Here is a 20,166-nt window from a genome sequence, read left to right on the forward strand (position 1 = left end):
TAAATATTCTCTAATTTGTTCCTCCTTTACAGATGGTAAATTTTGTTATTCCAAAATTCCACGCTGGTCTCAAGGGCCGTGATTCCTAAGGGTAAATATTAGCAGTAAAAGACAAGGCAAAGAAGACATTGAATACTTCGGCCTTTTCTTAGTCCTTTGCCACCAGGTCCCCTGCCCCATTCAACAGCAGACCCACATTTTCCACGGTCTTCCTTTTGATACTGATGTACCTGCCTTTCTCACTGCTCTTCACGTCCCTTGCCATACTCTGTTTGATCTGGGGTTTGGCTTTCCTAAACCTGTCCCTGTGTGCTTAGACAGTGTCTCTACATTCCTCCTGGTCATCTGTTCCTGCTTCCACCTCTTGTGCACTTTTTTTGTTTGAGTTTAGTTGGGACCAGCTTGTTCACCATGTGGTGCCACTTTTGGTAGATTTCCTGCACATAGGGATGGACCATTCTTAAGCTTGGAAGAGGTGACCCTTGAAAAACAACTAGATTTCCTGGGCCCATCTTCTATCCAGAACCACCTCCCATGGGATTCTTCCAAGCAGGGCCTTAAACAGGCCAAAGCCTACTCTCCTAAGTCCAGGGTTGTGGTCCTGCTTTTTGCCTTGTTCCTTCCTGTTAGGATCCTTGGGGGTTCCCAGTTTGCTAAGCTGCACCTGGTCTATGTGACAGCAGGACCTCAGTAAGTCTCATGAGGTTGGTCCTTCTATGGCTCACAGAGCATTCACTCTTCTGAAACCTCCTCTGCCTATAAATGATGTGAAACAAGACCCAATGACTGGCCACCTCACTGCTCAGTCCATATACAGCCAGTAATGGATCATTGCCACGGTTCAGACTTTTCACTGTCATCTCTTCTCCCCTTCTCCTAACCTGATCCATGAAACACCTTTCACCCACTTTTGACATTTCCTTTTACCTCCCTACTTCTCCTTTTCCCAGCTGTTTCCCAAGACTTCTTAACTCAGTCCTGTTTTTTTTCCATTCTTTCGGGACAGGGCCAGATCATCCAAAATCATCCTTGCTCCACTGAAATCCATATGCAACTTCACACTATCATTTCACCCTCTCATCCTACGTTTGCTTTTCTTCGGCTTGATTACTTTTTGAGCTGCCTTGTTCATCCTTTTATCCTCCTGGTGCATTTATTAGTACATGGTGCACATAACCCCTTGGGCATGACTTAATATATTACACACCTCTTTTCATTTCTCCTCTGTGTCCTTTCTCTTCATTACTCTGTAACACTCCATGGTGGCCCATATGCCGACTTTAAATGGCTTGTGTCTTAACCTTGATTTTATTTTTAATGTCTCTTTTATTTCTTTTCTTTTCTTTTTTTTTAAGAGGACAAGCTCAAGGTATTTATAATGATTTTTTAAAATGTATTTCTCACTTTTATTTATAATCTCCTGAAAACTGGAACCAAAGCTCTTTTTCTTTATTAATATATCATTTCTATTGCCTTGTACTGCGGGAGCTGATCTGTCTTCAGGTTTTAAATACTCTCAGACTTCAGGGATACTTGGAGCCAGGATTTTTAGTCCAATCAATCTCTGAGTGTGGGACTCCCTCTGAATGTTATCTGACATTTATTTATTTTTATTAAATATCATCTTCTCCCTCAGGATAGGAAACAACAACAACAACAGAACACATATACAAAATTACACAGACTTTGCAAAAAGTTATTTTTATAAAGCTGGCCGGATTTAGGCCCATCAGTACTGCCTCTGTCCCCTTACTTTGTTCTCCTTGTCTTTCTTAATGATGATATAAAGACACTTAAAGAATATTTCTCTTGGATGGGAATCAAGACTCACTCCTGCTGTGAGGTCCAAGCAGACCGATGTCAGTACCTCAGCAGAAACTTGCCCCAAGTCACCTGGCCCCACGGGGGTTCATCCATGTCTAAGCCCATGAAGAAAGCCCTTCTGATACCTCTGCTCTTCCATTCACTTCCAGCTCACTTTTCTCTAATTTCTCAATAATGTTATCAGTGCCTCTCTCAACCCCAATGCCTGAGCTTAATAGCTAATGAAAGGGCAGCAGCTGTTTCCAGCATGTGCCTGTCTCATAAGCAATACGAAGTACCCTTCTTAAATTTTCTTCCAGGCATAAAACCCACCTGGTCATCTTTTATTAATTTCCCCATCGCTTTGTTTAGTCTATTTGTAATTATCTCTGTAAATATTTAATGGTCACTACATTGATCTGTATAGCCATTCTTGCTTTCTTTAATGTCTCAGGCTTGCTGGAGAATACAAGAACTACAGAATCAGTTTAACAAATTATGGCTGGGAAGCCAGCTCCTCAGCTGTGCTCACTTCTACCAGAAAGAAGTTTCTGCTACATTTTGGAGAGGGAACTGTTCCCCTCATCCTCCTTTCCTTAATGCTTATATGCTTTACAAGCAATGTCTTTCTGTCCATTCACATTCAATATCCTTAAGTGTATTTGTTATTTGCATGGCAGCAGACCTAAAAAAATTGCTGTCCTGTTGTGCGCAGCACTACACCAATAGAAACCAGTAAGAAAGGTCCTGTCCCCTAGGATGGATATAGAAAAAAATATAGAAAAAACCTGCATTACCTAATTACAGAATTGAAGCAGAGCTGCTATTTTCCGCACTGTTATCCCCCGCTTGGTTTTATCATCCTTTCCTCCTGCCTGCTCTTCAGGTTCTTCTTTCACAGAACACAAAGCCAATGAGACATCTGAGTTTGATTCAAACTGAAACAGTGAAGGTTTCAGGGCAGGGATTGTCTCACATGTTGGCATAACAGTTTTCAAAAACCCACCTACCACAAAGTGTGTCCCCATTCTCTGGTAGCCTTCAGCAAAGCTCTGTGAGCATGATTCAGCACTGACTACTCTCAGCAGCATCAAAAATTCTTTGAGTGTGCATCATTTTCCTTCAACAATTCCTTTTTCTGTAGTGCTGCTTCACTAACTCTCCTAACTGACAAGTTTTACCCTGATGCAAGCTTTCATTTCCACTTTGAAAAGTCTTGTTAGACAAGCCTCAGATCCTTCTGACTCTGCTCCGTGGCTGGTTTTCACCTATTATTAATGAAATGGTCAGAGTTTAACAGTCCCCCTTTTGGTTGCTAATATCATTGCATGTACTAGGGGCTGTATTAGCAGCTACACAGATGTAATTTTATTCGTATCTGCTGTAGGATATGTCTAATTTGCAAGCAAAATTGCCCCTTTCTGTACTCCTTCCTTCTTTTACATTTTTCCCATAATGAAATTCAAACACTTTGCTGGCTTTATTGCAAGACCTGCTTCCTAGATTGTCTTTTTTTCTTGCTTGTACTCTCCCTTGAGCACCAGTAGCATTGCAGGAAGTTACAAGATCTGTCTTTCTTTTCTGTTTGTCTTTGAAACATTCTGGCAGACTGTGATGGTGTTGTAGTGTTTCTTTCTTTTCCTGAGCATCCAGCCAAGTGAGGGCATTTCAACCCTGAGCACCTAGATGAACCACTCTCAGAAATTCACCTTTCAGCATACTGTCCTGGGCCCTAAAGGCAAGACTTGGCCCACAGTGGTTGTAGGTGGGTTTTATGGAAAGCTGTATGTTCTAGGAGATCCAACCTCCCTCACTAGTGTGACACACTGGGAAGACCTCATAAGGAATCCACAATGAGGATGGTCTTATAAAGCCTATGCAGGGTCTTTTTCTCAACCAACACAGAAACCAGCTAAGCATGTTTGTTTTGAGACATGTAAACAAAGCTACACACTGTACGTTATGGAGTTGATCCTGAAATCTCCTCAGAAGAGGTGACAAAGCTTAAGTCTTAATAGTTATAAAGCAGACCATGCTTCAATGGCTTCAAGAAGATTCAAAGCTTGCTTTAGCAAGTACACTGAAGTAGAGGTGTCTGGCTAGAAAGGGTTGTAGTTTGTGTAGTTCTTCATATACCCCCAAAATCTCCAAGCACTGGAAAGTTTTCTTTGCAGACTTTTGCATTCCGAACACATTAGAAGAATCAAAAAGCTTCTTCAACTTGTAGTCAAGAAACTACAATGAAGGATTGTGGCCTTCAGGTTTTAACAGATAGGTACTAAACTTTTAGGCCTAAAAATCTGTTCTCTAAAAACACCCAACTTTTTTACCCCTAAATTGGCAAATGTTGTTATTGAAGCAATGGCAGGACGTAAATACAAAAGTTTGTTTTGGTCTTCTTTCCAAGAATTTAATATTCTGGTCTCATCTCTTGTCTAAGGAACTATCATTGCTGGAATGAAGCTTGGATGACCAGACCTGATCTTCCTGTTGGTTTTGGAGGATGGCAGGTTGTTGATGGGACACCCCAAGAAACCAGTGATGGTAACATTGCTTGAAGTCCTCCTTGGCTCTCTTTCCAATGCTTGGGTTCTTTGTGGCAAACAATGAGCTGACAGTAGCTGAGCCAGTGGCACCATATGGCCAGTGACAACTTCTTGCACTAGATAACCACACTCACCTGTGCTCAGGGCCTTTCCCTGATTTGTTTTGAGATCTAAAATAAATCTGTCCTTATTATAACACTGCTCATGATGCATGTGCACAAAATCCTGCATGAGAAGGACCCTGCTTGGTACAGAAGAGATGTAGTCCTGTTGCCAAAAGATGGCTTCTAGAATTTTAGAGAACCTATACAGGAGCCTGATCAAATTAATTCTCCTTCATTTTATGTCTGCAACCCTTACTAAATTTCCTGAGCAGGCGGTAGACAGGAGAGAAAAAGTGAAAAGCCACTGTTGTTTGTTCCAGTCCTTAATTTTCCAGTTCTTAAAAGACATTCTTAGCAAATTTGAAGTGAGGTATTTCTTAGCTGTGGTATAACTGAGCCCTCCCAAAATGATCTGCTTTAACCAAAACCAGTAGTAACTGTGTTTCAAGCACTTGAGACTTATAGTGGACTTTACTGTGTCATTAAGGTACTGAAACATTAGGTTGTTTCAGACTTGAGTCTGTGTTGTTTAGAGGTCTGGTAACAAAAATTAAGCTTTTCACTTCTTGGTCAGGAGTTCCTGTAAACTATTAAAAGAGGCCATCAAACCCCAAGAATTCTTTTTCTTTGAGAAAATATAACATTTTGACATATTTTTTAATTAATTTAATCTCTCACTTTATCTCTCTTCTCCTCATAGGTATGTACAGGTGTGGCCCAGCCTCAGTTCAAGCCATTAAACATGGTCATGTTTGCTTCCAATTTGATGCTCCTTTTGTCTATGCTGAGGTACATACCTGAACATTTTTAGTGCATTGAATGATATCAGTGGGACCATTGGTGAGACAGAAGATAAGACTCCACTACAATTTAAGAATTGAGAAGTTACTTCACGTATACTCCACATCAAAGAAAAATCTCATAATTATATTTTGACATGCAGACCAGTAGGTGTGATATGGCTGTAATGAATGACAGAGATTTCTCTAATCTCTGCTCACCAATGTAATAAGCAGAAAAAGCTACTCTGGCTCCAATGAAACTTCAGGCTGTGGTCATTTATGCTTCCCAGATTCCAGCTATGCTGGAAAATGAGTCACTAGATCTAGGTGCTCATCTTCATCCCTTGTTAACTGTTACCTCCTTCTCAGGCTTGCCAGCAAAACTGCTTATGTTAAGGCTCCTTTGCTTATTTCAGTCAAAATGGATGCAGTGATTTTAAAGAGGTCTTTTCTCACTGTGTTCATTTTGGCTTCAGTGGGTCAAAGAGAGCTCACATGGGTTGTCTGACTGGCAGATCTGAGAGGAAAAGATCTCTACAAGGGACAAGAGGGCCTGGTGTGGAGTTTTAACCTCTTGCACCAGGATAGCTGATGCGCCCAGAATTGCAGCAGCTGTAGAGCAAGTGTCTCTCTCTCTAATTGAATTGTATATGGCTTAGGACAGAAGACAATAAAGATATTTTATCTATGAAGCATTTCCCTCTCTATGGTCTAAAGCTTTTTGGTGCAAGGAATGTGTAATCATGCTCCCCTAGTCCGAACAGTATCTCTGTAACCTGTTCAAGTAAACAATCCCTGTTGTTCTGGAGCTGCGAATAGTAAAATTAATCTAGTCATTATTGTAGCATATGACTAATTTTAGACATGGGACTTCAATGTGAGTGGGACTTCAAGTCAACGTGTCATTGTTTTTAGGGGAGATAGGCTGGCTTCCCTTCCTCTTTCTACTTTCATGTATCTCAATCCTTTTTCATTTAATTTTATAGGTGAATAGTGATATTGTTTACTCAAGAAGGGAGAAGAATGGAATACAAGTGATAGAAAAAATTGACACAACCCATATTGGGCAGTTGATTGTGACCAAGGAAGTTGGGGGTGATGGAATGATGGAGATTACTGAGGCGTATAAGTTCCAAGAAGGTAACCTGAAATGGGGTGGGACCATATCAATGTACATTTACCTCAGTCAGATCTTGGATGGTGGATCTACAGACCTCTGGTACTGAAGGAGCTGCATGAAAAGCTGCCAAGGTGCCCTCTGGAACTCTATTTGTAACTCCATCCCAGAAACATTGCAGATGCCTTGATAACAGCACAGACTTTGCTACTCAGAAATGCTTTGGACTGAGTAAGCTGTAGTGAAAACAAAGGGTAGTCATGGAGTAACTCACAGCATTCAAAACAATTCAAAGTTTTCTGTGCAGCTGTTTAGACTCTTCTTACTCAGGCCAGATGTATGCACAGAGTAAATCAGTGCAGCTCCATTAATATCACTGAAGCTAACTATTTATCTGATATGGCTTGAATCTTTAAGACCAGCTCACTTGGAAGTTGTGAAGTTCTCCTAATATTAACTTTACCACAGGAAGGTTCACTGTACTCATCCATTCATTTCAGCTACCACAAACTATGGAAGATGCACCCACCCTTGTGATCGGTGAGGGGGCTAGTGCAGTCCCCCTGTTTTTCTTCTAAATTTGATTTTCATTCATTTCTAGGCTCAGAGGAGGAGAGACTGGCTCTTGAGACTGCTGTGATGTACGGCATTAAAAAGCAAACTACCCAAGATACCACTTATCAGCCACAGACGGATGTTGACATGGACTTCGAAGTGCAAAAAGCAGTCCTTGGCAGTGACTTTAAAGTCACTATAAGTTTCAGGAACAAAAGTCACAACTACTACACTGCTACTACATACCTTTCAGGCAACATAGTGTTTTATACAGGAGTCACAAAAAATGAATTCAAGAAACACTCTTTCAGTGCAAAACTGGAACCCTCTTCATGTAAGACTTGCATAGTTGTTTTCAAACCTGCTAGCTTTTTTTCTCTGTGTCATTAACTGTCACCAATATCTTTACCCATGGGTAGAGCCAATTCTAGTAGCTAGGGGTAGGATACTCTATTGGGTATCAGGACGCTCCGCTGCCAACTCTGGCTCTGCCACCAGTGTTGTTTAGAGCTGAGGCTGTTTGTTTTCTTCAGGCTGTTGCACCCTGCATAATGCTCTCTTACACCAAGCTGCATGTCTGGGAACTGTTAGTTTTTCTTATTTAGTACAAAAGAAAGCAAAGGAATGCAGGTATTAAGCTGCAAGGTATCGTTTTTTCATACCTTTAGGCTCCTAACAGTATCTCAGCAAGTGAAGGAAAGTTTTGGTTCCCCCAGGTGTCATTTACAGGATGAAAAGGTGAATATCTTGTCTTACCTGAAAGAAGCTGACAAGCTCTGAGTGGGTCCAAGTGCACATCTGGCTTTGGAAGACTGGGTGGTTCAGGATTTTATATTCACAGCAGTCTAAAAAGTTGATCTGTAACTAGAATGTGCCACTATAAAGCAGGGACATTTGTCAGCTGGGCAGGCACCCCAAAGCTGTGTTGTCTTTACAGCTGCAGTGTTTGCTTTTCCTAGTGCTCTCTGGACTGCGGTGGGGAGATCCTGCCTCCCTCTTCTCATAAGAAAAGCCATTTCTGGCAGCCTAGCTCACACAGTTGAGGGCGGGATTTTGCGCTGCTCAAAGTAGGGAAGAGGGATGCTCTCCTTTTTTATTCTGGACATAACCAATTTATTTCCTGTCAGCCATGGCAGCCCCATTCAGAAAACAGTCAGCAAGTGCTGAGGACCTGCTGTACTCTAAAGCACTGTGGAGCAGGCTGGCTGTAGATCCCTGGCTTCTCCAGCAAGAAATGACTGCCAATTACTTGTTCTTCTGACAGGCCTGTGCTCTTGGGTCAGTGCCTCCAGCTCAGCAATTGTGATGAGAACATGCTCTTATGGAGGCCAAGTCAGAGGATCTTCTACTTGAGTTCCCTACTGAGAAAGTCAGGAGCAATGATTTTGCCTTCTGGATGCTGCTACTGGGCAAAAGCAATCTCTGCTGAGCACAGCAGGAGTGGCAGGACTTTGGTGGTCAGCAACCTTGGCTGACCTTTGAGCTTTGTCATCTGTCTTGTCTATCTCATCCCAGCTCGGGAGACACTGTGAGCCCTCTCTCCTCAAAAAGTATGGGTTTTGTCTCAGTGAGAAGCCTCCATGGAATCACGGTTTCTGCCATGCCGTGAAAAAAAATCCTCCACTTTGAGCATCATCTAAAACTGCATGTTTTGATGTGGAGCTGATTAATCTCCATAAAGTAGGAGTCCACTTACAGGGATCTACAGGTGAAGGTTAATAAAAGTTCTATCTCTGGCCTATAACAAAGCCCTGACAGCTGCTTGTTGGCTCTTCCTAACTGCTTGACTCATTTGCAAAGGGTCTGGAAATGGGCTGACTCTGGGTTGCATTGGGTTGTTCCAATACAGCCTATCAAAACACAGTGTGGGGTTTTATATTGGCTTGCATCAGTTACTAAATATTTGATCTGAAATACCGCAAAACTTTTTGGAGACTTGGCTAGGTACAGTAAAAAAATCAATTTCAACTGCTCAGTCTAAATTCTGTGACACTTCTTTGACAGGGGAAAATTCAGTCTTTCATCTGCTCTTGCATCAAAGGTCTGTGTAAGGTATTATTACCTGAAACACAGCTTCTGCAGTGCTTTGAGGCTCATCTATCTCCTCTGTGCAAGATATGAAATGAATAGATAACGTTTAAGCATCACTGAGCCTCATAATTCATTTTTTCTAAGTAAATGGTTTGTGAAAAGCTTCTTGAAACTGTGCTGGAATCTCTGAATTGACCGATGGCGAGTGAACACAGACTAGAGAGATGCATCAGACAGAATAGAACATTAATTTTTTTGCATGTGTACTAAAAGTATGTCCCCATCACTGCCTCTGGCCAAGGAGACATGTTTTAAGGTATTACCACCTTTCAAGGTGGAAATTAGCTTACAGCTGAGGTACAGTCATTGACTTGTGGAGCACTTTGTCCCACAACAGGAAAAAAACCCCCTCACCAGTTAAGCCATCTCTGAAGGTGGTACATAAAACTTGAACATTAATTTTTTCTGCTTTGCCTTGGAAAGGAGTAGACGTGCAATCAGGAACAGTGTCTGAGCAGATGGGCAGTGTGAAGGGGGGCAGCGTGATCATTTGCAACTGTGTGAGAATACTCTGTCAGGGGTGTGATGGTAAGATATCTTCCAAGGCACTCAGGCAGAATTCGTAGGCTTTGTTCATGGCAAGAAGTGTGTGTGTGTGTATATATATATATATGGAGGTAACAAAAAGTTACAACATAATACAGATGTGTCAAAGGCATTCTTCCAGCTCATGCTACTGAACGAATGAAGCAAACTGTTTTCAAACAGAAAACAAATGCATGATTTTCAGAATAATGATTAAAGGAATTGTGTGGGTTGAAAACATCTTTGAGGATTTGAATAGCTTAAACCTTCCAGTGCCTTCAAAGGTGCTCTCGCATCTACTCAGTTATATTTAGTTTTCTTTTTTTTTTTTAAAGGCTGTAAGGCAGCTCAGTGTTGTGTCTCCCTTGGCTTTCCTAGGTGCAGTAAGTGGTACTGGCAACTTACCAGCACAGCCAGTGCTGAGGAAATGGAAGTCTATTATTCTTTTCTTTCCTGTGGTGATTAAATTTAAACAGAGAAGTTCATTTTTCCTTCCACTGTAAAGTAAATTTCTCTTCAATTGTAACTAATTTATTTATTTACTTACTTTACACAGATGAGAAATACCTTGTCTGATTTATAATTTACTGTTTGGGGCATTATGGGAAATTCTTTTACATAGATACAGAGTAAGAGGAGGGAGAGAGGGAGGAAGGGGGAGCACATCAAGTAAATTTAAGGCTGGCCTGGTAAATCCAGGTCAGGTGGTCACCAAGGGAATAGCTTTGAAACCAAATCAAGGAACTGGTTTTGATGTGAGCAGATCAAAAGAGTGAAAAGGGGTGAATGTCATTTACCCAACTGAGTTCAGTTATCTCAGTGTGTACAGTGTATGTCACAAATACAATACAAATAATGGATAACAGTAATAATCATAGTTAACAGATGGGAGATCTTGATATGTTTACTAGGGTTATAAATGAATGTTTATAGAGCCAAGAGCTCCAGATCTATATATTCTGCCCGGTCACTTAGTTAGCAGGTCTGCTTCTCTGCATCACATTCTCACACCATTGTTGGCCTGGGAATTGCAGTTCAATATTGTTAAAATTAATGACTCCCTGCATCTCAACCATCTAGCTTACAGGGACTTGTTCCTTCCAATAATTATGTTGAGGGAGCACGTGAAAGCTCTCTGGAGGGCATGCTGGTGACCGGAGGACCTTCTTGCTAAATTTTGGAGGCAAGTCCAGTGTAAGACAAAGGCAGATATCCAGACATGTCCTGGAGAGCAGGTGGTCTCCCAGGTAGCCTGCATGGGCTCAAAATCCCCGGTGTCTGTGCTGGTGGCATCCCTGGTGGCATCCCTCTGCCAGGAAGAGAGGCAGAGAAAGCACAGGAATAAAGTGAAAGAGTAAACATTTACAGGTGTGACACTCAAAAGCTGGTTTGGACCTTCATGCCCAGTAGCTATTTATTGCTGGTCTTGCTTCTCACTTATTTTGTGGTAGTGCCTAGAAACCTTCAACAGTAACCTGGGCCCATGCTGATGGGCACTGGGCAGAGGCTGTACACAAACCCAGCCTTTGCCCCAGGGAGCTTACAGCCTAAACTGAAAGAGGGCAAGATAAGAGGGGGAATGGTGAGGTAAAGAAATGAAGATTGTTTGGGGGAAAAAAAAATCCAAGTCATTCTTTGGTTGGGGCCACCTTTTTTCCAAGGCACTCGTGTAACTGGCACTGGCCATGATGGGAGGAGCAATTAGCTATTAGATTGCTTCAGATGCCTTTTTTCTTTCCTGTTTCTCCCCTCAGCTAGCACTTTCGATGTTGTCATTAAATCGAGCGAGTACCTGAGTGACCTGCTGGACCAAGCCTCCTTTCATTTTTTTGTGACGGCACGGATCAGTGAAACGGGGAAGGTTCTGGCCACACAGAAGGCAACAGTCCTGGAAATTCCCACCCTGAAGATCAAGGTAGCTCAGGACTGGGGTGGAGGGGAGTGACCACCATGCTGCACACAGAAGGTTCTCTACAAGGCTGTCACATAGACTTCTGGGATGGTGGGGTGTATGTGTGTGTGTGCACATTAGACCTTCAGTCTAACATGGACCTTATAAAGCAGCAGATGGCTGGAGTGTACGAGGATGTATAGGTATGTTATATATTGTACTGAGTATCCCTGCATTGGAGTCTGAGGCTGACAGTGTCACTGGTAGTAGAGAGCTGAAATGATCTCAGTGGAGGAAGGAGGGGAAAAGATCTGAGAAAGCTGGAGAAACTCAAAGGGTAAGGGAGATTACTCACTCAAGTCACTCAAGTCTTTAACTACTTCAGAAGTCTATTATATTTAAAGCAATGCAGCGCAGAAGCCTCTTGCTGAAGAATGAAGGACACTGCTGTTGGGGTGAATTTGCTTGGAAAGCTCCTGCAGGTGTGGTGGAAAGTTCCTCCAAACTTGGATGGGCAGCGTCCATTTGGGACGATTCTTTCAGGATTTCAGTGCTTTGCTGCCACTCCATCAATGTGCTGTTGGTGGATTTCCCTGAAAGTTCAAGCATTTCTGCAGACAGTGGCATGGTAGCTATGAAAATGTAGAAGTGTAATGTTTGTGATAGGACAAGGACCCTATGTCATATGGCAAAGACAAGGCTGAGACTTAGAGTTCTTAATTCATAACTGGGCATCGAAATAAATTGCCTCATTTTCAAAAACGCTGAGCCTTCATCTGCTTTAAATGACATCATTTGGATCTGCTTTTTTCCTAATACTAAAAAAAAAAATCAGAACACCTGTTCAGGAAGCTTTACATAAACATGAATGCAGCTCCCTAAAATTCAGGACCTTGAAAGAAATCTAAGTTTATAGACATTTTCCTCCCTGTATATTTATTTGAACCAATGTTCATGTTTCTGTATAATAATATACGTAGTAACCTGAAACAGCAGCCTTCTGCAGAAAAATCTTTTTTAAAAATGTAGATCAAACTACAGTGAAGTTTGCAAAATACTTCATGGTCTGCAGAAATGTCACTATGATCTGATCAGTTTGTTGGTATTTTCAAATAAAAGATGTTTGGTTTACTGAGCATTCTAGAGAGGAGATAAATGAGACTGATAAAATCTACTTCAAATACCTGTCTTCAATAACCAGATTTAGAAAGTAGAGAGTTCTTTCAATTCAATACTTAAACAGAATGTCTTATACAGAATCCCAAATTTCAGCTTCAAAATAGTTTATCCTCCCTGCTGTTATGAAGAAAGGATGTTTAGTATATGAGATAGGTTGTTGTCCAATAACCATGTCTTCTAGCAAAACTGAGTTTGTCTCTTCTCTGCTTCTTTGTGATGTATGAAAATAAGCTGAAATTTTAATAGACGTATGTGTATGTGTGTATATACCTATGTATTTCTATAGGAAACTTTGCTTTATTGGTTTTTTAAGAAATCTGAAGAAGCTTATCTCCCTAGATTTCTTGTCAGATTTCTTCACTGAATGTGACTGGCAAGACTGGAGTTCTTAATGTGAGAATAAGGGAGAAGAATGAAAAAAATGTATTTCCCCTCATGTCTTCAGATACACCTTTGATCTTTCTCTATCAGTCTAAGGAGATGGTCAGAGTTAACGGTGTAGGAAATTACACCTTATTCTAATATAGCTTGAGACTGGGTTATAAAAATAAGCTCAGCAAATACAGATCAGGGTCTCAGTTGGATGTGTGGGAGTTCAGGATGATTTTGCATCCCCCCATGTAACAGTGATCTTAAGGGGGCAACTGAAATAAAGAGGATCTAAGATCTCTAATTGGGCTAGGACTTCTGAAAATGTCACTGATGTCTTTTGCAAATTCAGATGGGCAAATGCTGTTGAGAGCTTAGCTGTATCTCACTCTTTACTCCGGTAAATATACTGGTATTTGATGCAGAGTGATCCCTTAGACCAGAGTCACTCCAGCTTTTCGCAGCTGTCATACTTGTTAAAAATTTGCAGTAGGGCTGCAGACCCCAGCATAGCACTTTAGATTCATTGACAAGATACTTGTTTTTCTTAGTTACCTTTCTCAAGGCCCTTTAAAGTCCATAGACCAGCTGAGATCTGCCAGCCATAAGTTGAAAACCCTTGCCTGAGCCTTTTATATTCTGATAGAAATGTGTTTCTAGGGGAAAAATACCAAAATCCCCATGCATGTAGTCTTTGTTTAAAAACACGTTCATTTGGAGGTGTTTCCCAGGCAGCTGTACTACCATCAGTGATCTGAAGGGACAGACAGATCCCTTCAGCTGTGTACTGTAATACACGTGGAAGTCAATGCAATCACTGTTCATTAGTCTTGCAGTTTAATATTTTCCAGTGCAAGATGTATTGCTTTTTTGCCATGTAAGGGTTTTGGACGACAACTGGTTCTCAGGTCTACGTAGAGTGCATGTGCAGGGTTAGAATCCCTTCAGAGCATGAGAGGTGGTTACAAGGCAAGGGGAAGATGGGCACAACACTTTTTGGGGGGGGGGGGTGTGCAAGCAATGTGACCTGGTGTTTCTAATTTAAGGTAATAAGACCTGCCCTTCTTTTCTGGTGCTTATGTCCTGAGCAGGCCATGCACTTCAGTGCTGGTGGGGAGCCTGGGGAGGGGGGCAGAATCTGGGAGAGAGGCTCCTTCAGCTGGACTCGCCCTCAGTTGGACACTCAGCTCCAGGAATGTGCATGCAGATTTCTGTTTTTTCTGTGGAAATGAGGGCCTGCCTCTTGACTTGCCATGTGGCTTGAGGGAAAATTGCAATGGGCAGAAAAATCTGAAGTGGTACCTATGGGCCCATCCAACAATTTTCTTCTGACTAGGCTTTCTCTGCCTCATGCTGTTTTGCTGTGTGCTCCATTCCCCCTCCTCTGCTTCCTTGCAAGTATTGTGTATTTAACCCTACAGATTTCACCATGGGGCATTTTATTATTATCGGCTTGTGGAATGTTGTCCTTTCCTTGTCTTGCAGACCCAAGGTGAGACGGTAGCTGGTAAAGAAATGTCTGTGACTGTGGAATTCACCAATCCTCTGAAACAAACCCTGGAGAACGTCACACTCCGTCTTGAGGGACCTGGTGTGCTGAGAACAATGAAAAAGGAGTTCAGGTAGGGAAGAAAACACAACTATCTGGGAGTTTGTCCCCTGCTTGCTCACAGGAGAAGCTCACAAGAGACACCTAACTAATGCTGTGCTGAGTAATTCAATTCAGACACTCTCTCCTTACTTTAAAATTCAATACACAGGGGAGCTATAGGTCTCAATAGTCAGAAGTCAGGCTGTCCAGAGAGACTGTGAGAGCATTTCATCTGTTCAGTACCAGTGTTGGAGGAAGGGGTAGTGGTTGTGGGTAGTTGCTAATGCAACCTGAGTTTACTTTTTCACTGTATTACATTATTTTTAGCGCTTGACAATAGCACCTAGGAGCCGCTATCACAGAGAGACAGACAGATTTATCCTACACATGAAGTGTTTACTGCCACTCACTCTGTATGCGCAGATCAAGTCCTGTGCTCTTTTTCAAAAAGGGCTTTTCTCCACTCATGTTAATCATGATTATACAAGATGCTCAGGTACCTCAGATGATCTTTGCAAGCTTATGTCAAGACACGAAATGTGTGTCGGATGCATCAGAGCCCACTGGGATGTGTGCGAGCACACATCTCCCCCGCAGTAGCACCACTGCACAGGGCTGCCCTGGCACAGAGGTGTGTTCCCAACACAGGGTGCTCCCAAGCCTGAGGAAAAGGAAAGCCACCTCCATTATACTCAGAGTTGCACCTCATGCTGACACAGTGGTATCTGTATGCTAAGCAAATTGCTTCCTAAACCCTCTTTTCATTTGGGTTCAGTGTTACAAGCTCAGTGTTAGCCGGTTCCAGGATATATAACTGAGAACCTTGGAAAATTTTGCAGCCATTGCTTGGTCTTGGGCAGCCAAAGTGATGTTATCTATCATTACCTGAGCTGATGGTCCCCAGGTGTGCGCGCAAGGAGTTTGAAAAATTACCTGTGCTCCAGCAGCTGCATAAACTGTCAGCATTATCTGCAGCCAGTAGGGGAGGTCTGAGCCTGATTGCACCTGGGCCAGGAATAAAAAGATCAAAATCAGTCTCCAGAGTGGAGCTGGATAGAAAAATGACTGTGAAAGGGCATCATACTGTGCTTGCTTTGTGCATGTGGTATGTCACAGATGCTGCTGAACAGGACTCAGCACAGTCCACATGAGTTACACAAGTTGCAGCGGTAGTCCTCATTGCTGCCAGCCGTGCCAGCCTCCCCTGTTGTTCTGCATCCTTCTTGATCCAAAAGCTGCCGTGGGCTGCTCTCACCTTCAAAGATGCAGAAGTGGTCGGGTGCATCAAAGGCACAGGAGTTAGGGAGAAAAATGACTCACAGAACAGACGTCATTTTCCTTCAAGTCACCATGTTTTCCCCTTTTCAGTAGTGCCCTTGGCATCATTTAAAATGGAAATAGAGCAGCTAAGTCATTTTAAGATTTAACTTCTCTGAAATGAATGAAGGCTGCAGGTTATACACGCAGAGGACAGAGCAGGGGGCAGTTGTAGTTTATTTAAATAATAATCATATTTGCCTCCATGCATTCAGAGTGATAAATGGCTCTGGTGTGGTGATGGCTCAGCATATTATGCAGAAACATTCATCACTGAATTCTCTCCCAGGAAAATCAGATTAGTGTGGCTTTACTCCATTTGCAAAGGGAATTAAATCTATTCTAGGTTTTCCCCACCTTCCACTGCTTCCCTGTCCATTAGGTACTGTCACATATGGGGTGTGGCTTTTGCAATTCTTTGTGGGGATGAGACTTTTGACCTCCCTGTATTTTTAAGGTAACTTTTCTGTATCACTTGAGTGACTCCACAAAAAAGGTATGTGTGTTCCAGCTGATACAACATTATTCTGGGAGTGAAGTGGTTTGGGAGCTTCAGTCTTGACCATTCATAAAGACTAGATAGATAGATAGATATTTAGCTACTAGCCTCAGACAGATGAGGAGCATGACTTATGGAAAAGCCTTTGGCAACAGCAATTCCTATATGGGGCATAGTCTTTGCATGACATATGAGAATTAACCAGGCAGCGATGGATAGAGTTAAACAGATTTTAGCCAAGCATGCATTCACACTAGCAGGTAAGTAACTTTAGGTGTTTCTACATGTCAAAGTTCAGCTAGTATTAGCATTTGTAGAGAAAAGCAAGTTGTTTTAGAAGTAGGACAGTAGAGAAACAGGAAAAGGTGGGTTTGGTTTCCCAGCACAGCAGTTGTCTTCCTGCACATTCACATATATATATGAAAAAAAAAAAAATATGCAGAGATGATAGCACTATAAATCAGAGGTGGTAGTGCTACCCTCTCTCACTGGGGCACTGTGAAGATGTGGTCTAGAAACCTTCGTCCTTAGAGAATCTGGCTCCCAAGTGCTCAAGAAAGTAGACTGAACCTTGCTGCACGGCAGACTTGTATAATATCTTCTTCACTTTCCATACAGATAATGCCTTGCAGATCATTCCCATAAACTCTAAATTTAAAAAGGTACTTAACCTTGTGCAGCAATTGAAGTCATTGCTTTATCATACTACCATTTTAGTGGGCATTTAGTGGAGCAGGCAGGCCAGCTGAGGGGAACAGAACATCTCTCATTAAGAGCAAAGATAAAAGGAGGGAAAACACTTGCTGCAAGCAGTCAGCACATGCTCACACCAAAAATATGATCTTCCTCTGCTTTTTCTTTTCTAAACCTGATTACATGCCCCAGGGTACCTATAACTGTTTATGCAAAATGCAATGCCATGCCATGTAGAGATACCTAAGCTAAACTCTAAAGAGCTAGAATACCTCTCATTTTAACATGGGGAGACTTGCACTGAAACAAATATTCAGGTGGGAGGATCCCAGGCTAACTCATTTAGAGCTAATTAAGGTTTCTTGTCTTGTGGCAACTCGTGCTAAACCTGGGCAGTCATTTCTGTCCTGACCCCGGCATAGGACATGGCATCTGAGAGCCAAATCCTACCAGATGAGAATTTGAAACAGTGACTGAAGTTTAGGATTACTTTACTCTCACTTTACTCAGTTGTTTGCAGAATACTATAGCCATGTCAGATGAGAACATTAGCTAAATTCATAATACTCTTACTTAATGCTGAGGAAAATACGTTCATTTTTATAAATAGGTCCCCACTACACTACCTTCTCCATTGGTTCTTTTGGGGTAGCTGTATCCTGACATCCCCAAAACATAGTCAATCAATCAATATCAGCCTTCAAAATCTGCACACAGTACGTAGTGAAAGCACTGAGAAAACGCAGAAACCCAATACTTGAGGCTCTCCATGCATCTTAATTGTAACAAAAATTGAAAACCAAGAGCAGCACAGAACACAGTTGCTTTATAGTATGAGTTATCAAGAGTCATACATAATGTAAAAGAGTAGGGGCTGACACCAGGACTCCCAAGAACACTTTGACTTATTTGTATGGACATGAAGAAGTCATCTGATGTGGCCAGTGAGGAGATCTGCTGATGTTACAACTGTGACAGGGTGGTTCAGGGTAGGAGCTGGCGGAGGGGCTTAGCATCTCATCAGTGCTGCATCGGGTTTGCATGGGAATGCCCTGGACACTTGATAACAAGGACTTATTTAACCATTTAAGGAATCACCAGCAGGCTATAGGCTGTACTAAACAGGTAAAATGGAATTATAAAGTAGAAAAAAATATGTTAGCTATAAAGAAGTTCATTCTGAAAGTGATTGTGAGAGGAAGTAACAGGAGGCAGAAGAAAATGGATTCATTTTGGAAATTTAAAATTAGCCTGGAGGAAAGGCTAGAAAATGCTTCGACAGAGTCAGTTCTGAAAGGAATAGAAGATGGAGGGAATAATTTATAGGACACTTATGAGAATGAGTGAAACATAAAAAATTTGAGACATGTTATACTGTCCACCATCAGTTTCCCCAGTTGTGGGTCAGGTTGAGAGCACTTGCTGACTGATCACAATATTGTTACTTTCCTTTTTCCCTGCAGGCAAATCCCAGTGAACTCTACCTTGATCTGGGAATTAAAATGTATCCCAAACCGACCAGGGTTACGAAAGCTGATTGCAAGCCTGAATTGTGATGCTTTGAGGCATGTGTATGGTGAGCTGAATGTCCAGATTCAGAAACCATGAACCAAGGTGCTGCCTTCATCTCTCATTTAGCTATATTTCAAAATATCACATTTTGAGGGGGGGAAACAGTAGAAATCTGCTTATTGTTATTTTGGTCATCCTTGTGCTGAACAAAATTTGATAAAGAAAACTAATTGGTAAGACTGGGGAGATCATGAAAAAGCACCTGGATAGTGAATGATTTAAAATTAGATACATGTAATTAAAGGCAATTCTAGGCCATATTATTCCTATAGTTCACTTGTATTTATGGTCTTCTGCTTTAGTGCTGCAAGGGAATCTGAAAAGCTCCATTCACCAAAGTAGTCTGAACTTTAGTTTTAATTAAGGCCTGATATTTCACTGAAAAAAGAAAAAAAAAAAAGAACCCAGTGTTATAAATTCTTAGACTGAATTACACAACCCTATGGTAAATCATTCAGGCTGCAATAAAAACAGGTATTTCTAGCTAAAGGGACTGCTTTATCTTACAATGTTATAATTTTCCAGTTCATGGAAGGCTTGCTTTGCTGGAAGCATCTCTCAGGATGTGTTATCTCCAGAATATTCCCAGCTCCTTGTTTCCTCTTGCTGCTTCCCTATGCTTTTTCTCCTACTCTTTCATGTGTGCAAGCCCCCACACATACTCAGTCCTTTATTTCATGCCCTCGTCCCACCCCATATGCTGTTCTAATGCTGTTCCTGTCCTTTGCTTGATGAAAATTGAGAGTTTTTCATGCCCCTGCTCAGAGTTCATCTCGTCAAACTTGCATTTCCTCGTCACATGTCATGTGTATGATGTGTTCTCTCTTCATCCTTTTCTGCCTTTTCTTCTCTCCTGAACCCACCCAGTAGCCCCATTTCCCACATGTGTGTGTGTCGGGGGGGTTCACTGCTCCAGAGCAGTCCAGGCTCTGCCAGCTGGTAAATGGGGTGAAGGAGAGAGGAGTGGATGGAGCAGCCTGAGGGTCTTCTCCTGCCAGCCCCACAAGCCTAGCGAATATCCTGCACTGGAGCTGGGGGTGAGTTTAGATTAAACACCTGGGAATGACTTTAGATTAAACCATGCCTGAAAGTTCCCAGGAATTACAGCTACTGCAGAATGAAGTCCTGTTACATGAACAACCCCAGGAATACACAGGGACAGCATCTCAGCTGGAAAAGCAATAAAGACCTATCCCGAGAGTCAGAAACTCCACAAACTGGACCTGCTTCCTGGCTTTCTTGCAGCATATTCCTCTGTGAGGTGCAGTGGGGCCTCCCAAGGCATCGCTCCTTCCCTGAGGACCTTCTGGCCCAGAAGCTGCTCCGAATTTGTGGTTTCCATTAGTCTTCTGTGCAGGGTACCACTCCATCTTAAGCCATGTATCGATTGTGCTAGGGCAGCAGGGGTGGGTGGGCGTGTGTCCATGTTCATTTCTCATCTGCCCTGAAATGCTTCTTGGCATCTTTTTCCATAAAGCAAAGATACATGTACCACAAGCTGCGGCAACTCCTCTCCACTGGCCACCTAGTGT

At 42.2% G+C, this 20,166-nt stretch overlaps 1 protein-coding gene across 2 annotated transcripts in view; it reads left to right on the forward strand.

Annotated features, from left to right (window-relative positions):
• F13A1 (coagulation factor XIII A chain) overlaps positions 1–19,023 on the forward strand; it is a 61,215-nt gene extending 42,192 nt beyond the window's left edge. For both annotated transcript variants that reach the window (XM_075705175.1, XM_075705174.1), the window contains exons 9-15: positions 4,244–4,347; positions 5,154–5,242; positions 6,222–6,375; positions 6,954–7,241; positions 11,278–11,438; positions 14,448–14,584; positions 18,526–19,023. In XM_075705175.1, the coding sequence (XP_075561290.1) occupies positions 4,244–4,347; positions 5,154–5,242; positions 6,222–6,375; positions 6,954–7,241; positions 11,278–11,438; positions 14,448–14,584; positions 18,526–18,670 (1,078 nt within the window). In that variant the 3' untranslated portion in view covers positions 18,671–19,023. The remainder of the gene's footprint in view (positions 1–4,243; positions 4,348–5,153; positions 5,243–6,221; positions 6,376–6,953; positions 7,242–11,277; positions 11,439–14,447; positions 14,585–18,525) is intronic.
• Positions 19,024–20,166: the final 1,143 nt, after the last annotated feature.

This window comes from Pelecanus crispus, chromosome 2 (assembly GCF_030463565.1).
Source record: "Pelecanus crispus isolate bPelCri1 chromosome 2, bPelCri1.pri, whole genome shotgun sequence".
Classification (NCBI taxonomy): Eukaryota; Metazoa; Chordata; class Aves; order Pelecaniformes; family Pelecanidae; genus Pelecanus; species Pelecanus crispus.